Raw genomic sequence first — 8148 nt, 5'->3', positions numbered from 1 at the left:
TGGAAACCCTTTTAGACGGTTTCTAGGCTCCTCCTTAGACTAAATATGCTTTTCTTTAGGGAAACAATTTCTCTCCCGTCAATTTTGATTGCAGCAGCTCTCAGATTTGCAACCGCACATGCGGTATGGAACTTTCCCGGGGTCCTTCCACCCTATTTTCACTGTACCCCAGAAAATGATGGTTTCTAGGCCCCCCCTTGGGGGGGATATCTCTATTCTAGTGCATCCTGCCCTCAGGGTAAGGCCGTCACTCTCTGCCTGGTCCTTAGTGGAGGCAAGCCATCGTCATCCTGGTTTTCTCTAGGAGGACTACAACTCCCATCACTCTCAGCCAGCCTGTTTTTTAGTACCAGTTGTTCCAATGTGCTGGGAAAGCATTCTGAATGGGCAAGGTTGCACTTCTAAAAGCCAAATCGTGATATCCTGGCCCCTTGGGCCATGAGAAATGAAATGGGTTTGCAAGAACATGCAAAAATGTGGACTATTCTTGCAAAGCAAATGCTTTGCATCCTTGCAAAGCTGTCGTGTCCCACTCCTCCGCTGACGGCTGGGTCAGGGAAATCCGAATCAGGCTTGCCTCTGCAGCTCTGCCCAAAGTCCTAGCAAAGTCCTCAGAGCAGGCAGGAGACCAGAAAGTGACTTCAGCAAGATAAGTTCGACTTTTGCCTGACTCAGAGACTGCCAGAAAGAAGGTCCTTTATATAGGCCATGGGGTGTGGCTCCATGACTCAGCACTCATTAAGGCCTGCCCCTCCCTTCCTTCTGTTGCCTCCGCCTCTCCAATCTTCTGATGCGAGGATTACTCCAATCAGCTGTTGTTGGGAGTAAACCCTCCTCAGGCTCACCTGCTGTGGAGGAGGGGGAGGGGTCTAGCTGCTCCGTTTGCCTGGGCATGGAGTCAGGGCTGGGGCCGGGGGATGCTCCTTCTTCTGCAGTTTGTGTGGGCATGGAGCCAGGACTGGGGCCGGGAGGCATACATTCCTCAGTGTTCGGGAGCAGGTAAGAAGGCCCCGGCTGCTCTGAGGGCGGGCAAGACACAACAAAAGCATTGGAAGATCGACCCGCCAAGTTTTCTTGCAAACTGGGTTTGTCTAGTTTAATAAAAAGAAGGACTAGGGGGTTGACATGATAGCAGTCTTCCAATATTTGAGGGGCTGCCACAAAGAAAAGATAGTCAACCTATTCTCCAAAACAGGGGTCTCCAACCTTGGCGGCTTTAAGTCTGCCAGGCTTAAAGTCGCCAAGGTTGGAGACCCCTGCTCCATAGCACCAGAAGGCAGGACAAGAAGCAATGGACAGAAACTAATCAAGGAGAGAAGCAACAAATTAAGAAATTTCCTGACAGTCAGAAAAACTAATCAATGGAACAATTTGCCTCCAGAAGTTGTGAATGCTCCATCGCTGGACGTTTTTAAGAAGATGTTGGACAACCATTTGTCTTGAATGGTATCTGGCCGTGGTACAACTGTCTGGTTCGGTTCTGCAACCCAACAAGAAAGACACAGACTTCAGAGGATAATTAGAACTGCAGAAGAAATAATTGCTACCTTCCATTGAGGACCTGTATACTGCACGAATCAAGAAGAGGGCCGTGAAAATATTTACAGACCCATCGCATCCTGGACATAAACTGTTTATTATTATTATTATTATTATTTATTGAATTTTTATACCGCCCTTCTCCCGAAGGACTCAGGGTGGTGTACAGCCGGAGATAAAATACAAAATGACGCTATAGAGCACTGCACACCAGAACAACTAGACACAAGGACAGTTTTTTCCCGAAGGCCATCACTCTGCTAAACAAATAATTCCCTCAACACTGTCAAACTATTTACTAAATCTGCACTACTATTAATCTTCTCATCGTTCCCATCACCAATCTCTTTCCACTTATGACTGTATGACTGTAACTTTGTTGCTGGCAATCCTTATGATTGATATATTGACCATCATTTGTGTTGTAAATGTTGTACCTTGATGAATGTATCTTTTCTTTTATGTACACTGAGAGCATATGCACCAAGACAAATTCCTTGTGTGTCCAATCACACTTGGCCAATAAAATTCTATACCACGTGTGCCAGAGGTGGCATGCAGAGCTCTGTCTGCTGGCACACGCAGAGGTCAGATCTCCATGGTGTTTCTTTCGTGAGCTTCTGTTTCCCTGCAAACGACGGAACAGAAGCTCACGAAAGAAAAATTTCTTACCTCTTGCTGCACTGCCGGGGTTGGGATGCTCTGCCTCCCACTGGCTAGCTGCTCTTCTGGTCCATGGTGCGCAAGCCCGCACAAGCGTGCCTGCCTTTCAATTTGAGCATGCCCGTGCATGCAGTTTCAGTGTCTAAAAGGTTCGCCATCACTGGCATAGGTCTCCTGCTTGAGCAGGGGGTTGGACTAGAAGACCTCCAAGGTCCCTTCCAATTCTTTTATTCTGCACAGAGTTGCTGTTCCAAAATATCCACCTACTTCTGAAGTTGCTTCTTGCATCTGTGTGTTTTCAATATAATAATTTCCCCAGGCTTAGAGCACATACATCTGCATATATCCTGCTTTCCCTGAAGTTAAGGCAAAATGCACCAAGAACAGCATTTTTGGCCCCTCAAGGTTGCCAGCTATCATTCTTCCCAAATCCTCCTGAAGCATCGGACTACAAGTACAATGAACCTGCTGGCTGAGCAGTTTGGGAATTGGAGTCCCACATCTGGAAGGCATCAAGTTCGGAAAGACTTACAAAGCTAAAAAGTGGACATTTTGCTTCCTTTCCCCATCAACAGAACACATGACAGCCACAGTAGATTTGGAAAATTGTATTTATTTATTTTTTTAACAAACATCCATCCGGAGTATAAAAATTTCCCTCTGCATCCCTGCTGAAATTCAACAGCTCAAGAGTGTCAAATCGAGGCACATAAAAGATAGCAGAGGGGGAAAAAATAAGGCATTAGTGTGCTTGTGTGCGACAATTGTTCCCTCCCGTTGACCCTGAGATGCAGGTCTTGTTACCAGGATAGGTGAGCAACAGCTATGACAACAAAATCATAAACACAATTAAAAAAAATCCCACAGTGCCAATTGGTACCCGCATCTAGGAAGAAAAAAAACAACCCAGCAGCAGTGGCAGAGCGTAAGAAGCCTTTGCCTTGGAATGGTAAATCGACTCATTTTTAAAAATTCATTTATTTTAAAATGTAGTTTTAAAAACATCCAACTCAAGAACAGCGATCGGGAAAAACAAAAAACTTTCACATTTTCAGGTCAGGAACCCAAAAGGATTAGAGTGTTAACGGAGCAGAACCGAAGATCTGGGGATGTAAAAATCACAATTCAAGTAATGACCGGAGCCTGTGTCGGAATGCTAAAAAAAATAAAAAAAAGTACAAAGGCAGGAACAGTTTGGCACACCCAATTTTACTAAATGGAGCAAGGTCTCCATTTAGAAACTCGGGAAGGCTCTCCCGCTGGAAACACAGGGAGGGACCATTCAGGTCAGACTCAGTGCCTTACAAGTGTCAGCGTACCAATCCCATGGGGTTTTGTGTGTGTGTGTGTTTTGGCCACTTTTGTGCAATACACAGGCAACCTTACTACCTGGTTAATAATTCCCAACGATTTGAGGAGTGTATATGCTGGTGCCTCCAAGGAAATGTTTTCAAAGCTGCATCTTTAGGGTAAGCCTTTCCCTAGCCGAGTTTAATTGTGCTTTTAGCCTACTACAAACTAGAACATTGTTGTGGTCCGCCAGCAGCCTGCGGAGCTGGCAATGGAGTCGGACAGCGATGAGGCTGAGGAAGAGCGTGGGCCAGTCCTGGAGGCTGGGGAAGGCCCGGATGAGGGCTCTGCGTCAGAGGCAGAGATGGGGCCAGGGCCATCGGGGAGTGATGTGCGGACACCGGAGCCTCCAGAGGCTGACAGTAGTGAGGCAGAGGAACAGGAGGAGCCTGTTCCTAATGCACGCATGAGAAGAGCTGCCAGAAGGCAAGAGCAGCTCAAGCAAAGAGGACGACTCGGGAGTAGGGCCATGAGATGACTGGCCCCTCCCATAAGGCTTAAAAGACCAGCAACGGCATCTGGGCTCTGCTGGAAAACAACGTTGGTAGCTTCGTCTTCTTGCATTTATTTTGTATCGGTGTCTTCTGAACGTTTGCCAAGAAAGGCCTTTGGCAGTTTGCCTAATTAAGACCAAGGTTTGCGATAGGACTGAGGAATTTGTGTTGAGAGGAATTTGCTTTAATTTAGTTGAACTACACTGAGAATGAAGTAATTCTCAGCTGTTCGAATAAAGTTTGTTTGTTTTTACACTGACTGAGTTTCCTCCTACCTACTTGGGCCTGGGTCACAAGAAACATCTTCCATGCGATGTTGTGGAATTAGGGGCATGATTAATAAGCAAAGCTATTTCTGCATGATTCATTTCAGAATTCCATCAATCCATCTGTTTCCCTTTTTTGGAAGTTCTCCCTGCATGGTCAGCTTATAACGCTGGAAAGGCCCAATCTTTATATCTGCTCTCGGGTTTGGCTTTCTGCATATTACTTTTTTTAAAAAAGTTTTTTGAAGGGTTCAAGAGTTAGGTTTAACTGAGCCATCTTTTACACAGATTGTGGGGGGGGGGGGAAGAACCACGATACCCGTTGCGGTCCGAGCAACATTTAAAGACGTTTTGCTCAACCCTCTGGTGGCTCAGACTGTTAAGACAGTCTGTTTTAAAACACAGCTGCTTGCAATTACTGCAGGTTCAAGTCCCACCAGGCCCAAGGTTGACTCAGCCTTCCATCCTTTATAAAGTAGGTAAAATGAGGACCCAGATTGTTGGGGGCAATAAAAGTTGACTTTGTATATAATATACAAATGGATGAAGACTATTGCTTAACATAGTGTAAGCCACCCTGAGTCTTCGGAGAAGGGCGGGATATAAATGCAAATAAAAACAAAACAACCCCCACCCCACCCCTGCGATTCAGAGCATCCAGAGTCCAGAATTAGTTGAGGCTGGCTCCTGTGAACCTTTGAACAAGATTGCCTGGAGCCTCATGGTAGGGGATGAAATCTGGGGGAGATGGGAGACAAACCCCCCCCACAATTGAGGTGAAGGTGCAAGGCACTTACAGGGTACAGCCCCACAGTACGTAACCGAGAGAGCGCTTCTACCTCACTGTAAACAGATTTCACAAGCATTCGACTACATTCCCCGGATGGCAACATCCTTGTGGTTTTTTTTAAAAGCAGCACAGGTCGGTTGGAAGATCTACTAGATCTCAGCCCTGGAGCCCTCTCCAGGAACGATCCCCGCAACCGAAAGTCCAAGAAGTCAAAAGCAGAGAGATTTGTCAAAGTACCGGAAGAGATACTGGATTGAAGTGGAAGGCACAAAGTAGTGAAAAACCCTTCTGAGCGAGATAGGGTCGTGCCCACTTAAGGCACAGGTGAAAGCTGGAAGGTCCAGGAGACGGAGATGGGTACCTAAGAGGATATGATGGAGAAAGAAACCGCTTCTCTCCCGGAATAACACAGGATATCTTTTTAGCAGCATCCCGTTGTTGTTTTTTTGGGACTGTGGCCGTTGAGATTAGCCGGTCGATTTAGACATACATGGCTCTGGACATGACGAAGGCCTTATCGGTGGGCAGGGATGTCAACGCCTCGTCTTCCTCCGTGGCCGCAAAAGAGAGGGCATCGTAAATGGGGTTGATCTGGTCTAAATATTCATCTTCCAGACTGGGGCCGGCCTCGCCAGCCGCCTCTCGTTCCTCCAGCGTTGGCAGCTCGTGGTATCGCGGAACCTCCTGCAGAAAGGGCGAGGGAAGAGGGAGAGGGGAGGCCAGAGGCGGGTGTCAGCAGGTTCGGACCAGCTCTGGAGAACCGGTAGCACAAATTCTGACCGGCCCCTGCCCCCCATCTGTTCTCTGCCTCCCAAGTCCCAGCTGATCGGGAGGAAATGGGGATTTTGCTGCAACCTTCCCCTGGAGTGGGGTGGGAATGGAGATTTTACAGTATCCTTCCCCTGCCACGCCCACCAAGCCACACCCACAGAACCGGTAGTAAAAAATTTTTGAAACCCATCACTGGGGGAGGCGGTCACTAACCGGGACTATAATGCAGTCCTACTAACGACGGGCAACAGGGTGGCACTGCTGTTTGTAGCAACTGTGAAGATGAAGCCATTCGGAGGCTACGTTCCCACAACCTGACATTTGATTATTTATTTCTTAGATTTTTTTTTTCTTATCCCGCCTTTATCTTATAAGTAATTCAAGGCGGAGGAAATACCAAATACCCCTTACTCCGCCTCTTCCTCCCCTCCCCCTGCAACAACAGCCCTGTGAGGTGGGTTGGCCTGAGAGAGAGAGAGAGAGGGAGCGTCCCCTAGCTGGCTTTGAGGGGTAAGACAGAACTAGAACTCACTGTCTCCTAGTGATTGGCCCAAAGTCCCCCAGCTGGCTTTCAGGCTAAGGCGGGACTAGAACTCACAGGCACCTGGCTTTTAGGCCAGAACATTTCCCACGACTCCCAGAAGAGCCTATGCCTGACCCGACTATATTTGTCCTGGTTCGCACAACCTCCTAAGACAACGGTAGAGGTTTTGCGCATTGCACTGAACTACAAAGTACCCAGTCACATTTTAACAAAGTCAGAGTGCGTTGTGTGTGAACACCTGCCCAGCCCCACAGTGGCCTGGCCTGAACTTCAGAAAGTAAAATAAGCCTCCTACAGCCTCTACATACTTGGTAGATCTTCTTTCCCCCCGTCATGAGGACTAGAAACTTGCATCATGTAAGGAAAAAAAGGCAACCAGGGGTCTCCAAATTCTCACGCGGCGCATCCCTGACTGCCCATGCTTTTGAGGACTTGATTTCTGATGCGCAAGATGAAATTTGGAAGGGCTATGTTGTGTCTTGCCCGCTCTCACCGCAGCCGGGGCCTTCTTATCTGCTTCCGAACATGGAGGAATGTCCTAGTATGCCTCCCGGCCCCAGCCCTGGCTCCATGCCCAGACAGGCTGAGGAGGAGGAAGCGCCTCCAGCCCCCAGCCCTGGCTCCATGCCCAGGCAAACGGAGCAACTAGACCCCTCCCCCTCCTCCACAGCATGTGAGCCTGAGGGAGGTCAATTACCAACAGCTGCCGACTGGAGTGACCCTCGCTTCAGAAGAATTGATAGGTGGCGGCGTCAGAAGGAAGAGAGGGGCAGGCCTGGATAAGTGCTGAGTCATGGAGCCACACCCCATGGCCTATATAAAGGACCTGCTTTCTGGCATTCTCTGAGTCAGGCAAAGTCTAAACATATCTTGCTGAAGTCACTTTCTGGTCTCCTGCCTGCCCTGAGGACTTTGCTAGGACTTTGGCAGAGCTGCAGAGGCACGCCTGATTCGGATTTCCCTGACCCGGCCGTCAGCGGAGGAGTGGGACACGACAGGCTACGCTTACGTAGCCCTTGACGTAAAGATTCTCGGCGTAATGCCCACCCAGCTTGCCCGCATTGATAAACCCCGTTTCAGATACGATTTGTTCACCAGCTTCCCCCTCACCTCTTTCGTGGCGGTGGCACCGACCCCTCCAAAGAAATTGTCGGTGGCATTGGGCTCATAGTAGGGAGCTTTGAATGGAAGGCTTTCAGCCCCAGCGGCGTTAGCAACCTGGAATAAACCGGACAGGTGGTAAAAAGGCAGGATCGCACCTACGCTGTCAGGGTACCGCTTTGCTTCGGAGAGTCCGACGGGCAGAAGTCCCTGCCTTGCACCTTATCACATCACTTCCAAGGAGGGATTTTACAGTCATGATTACATTTATAATGTACACTGAAGATGGCATTTAATTTCATTGTATGAGGTGCAAACTAAACCAGGGGTCTCCAACCTTGGCCACTTTAAGACTTGTGGGCTTCAACTCCCAGAATTCCTCAGCTGGCTGGGGGATTCTGGGAGCTGAAGTCCACAAGTCTTAAAGTGGCCGAGGTTGGAGACCCCCTGATACTAAACTACAGGTAGTCCTTGACTTAACAACCCACAATCGAGCCCAGAATGTCTGCGGTTAAGTGAGACATTTGTCCCGTTTCATGAATTGTTTTTTTGGGCCAATATCGTTATGCGAATCATGGCGGTTGTTAAGTGAGTAACGTGGTTGTGAATTGACTTTGCTTGTCAGGAGGT

General features: G+C 48.4%; 1 protein-coding gene across 1 annotated transcript in view; it reads right to left on the bottom strand.

The window, feature by feature from the left end:
* Positions 1-2795: 2795 nt before the first annotated feature.
* NECTIN2 (nectin cell adhesion molecule 2) overlaps positions 2796-8148 on the bottom strand; it is an 83841-nt gene continuing 78488 nt past the window's right edge. The window contains exons 8-9 of the mRNA XM_058195694.1: positions 7528-7635; positions 2796-5786 (exon numbers count right to left, since the gene is read on the bottom strand). Coding sequence (XP_058051677.1) covers positions 5583-5786; positions 7528-7635 — 312 coding nt within the window. The 3' untranslated portion in view covers positions 2796-5582. The remainder of the gene's footprint in view (positions 5787-7527; positions 7636-8148) is intronic.

Source organism: Ahaetulla prasina, chromosome 10, assembly GCF_028640845.1.
Source record: "Ahaetulla prasina isolate Xishuangbanna chromosome 10, ASM2864084v1, whole genome shotgun sequence".
Taxonomy (NCBI): Eukaryota; Metazoa; Chordata; class Lepidosauria; order Squamata; family Colubridae; genus Ahaetulla; species Ahaetulla prasina.
The sequence above is the reverse complement of the archived record's forward strand: the minus strand, read 5'-3'. Positions and strand labels throughout refer to the sequence as shown.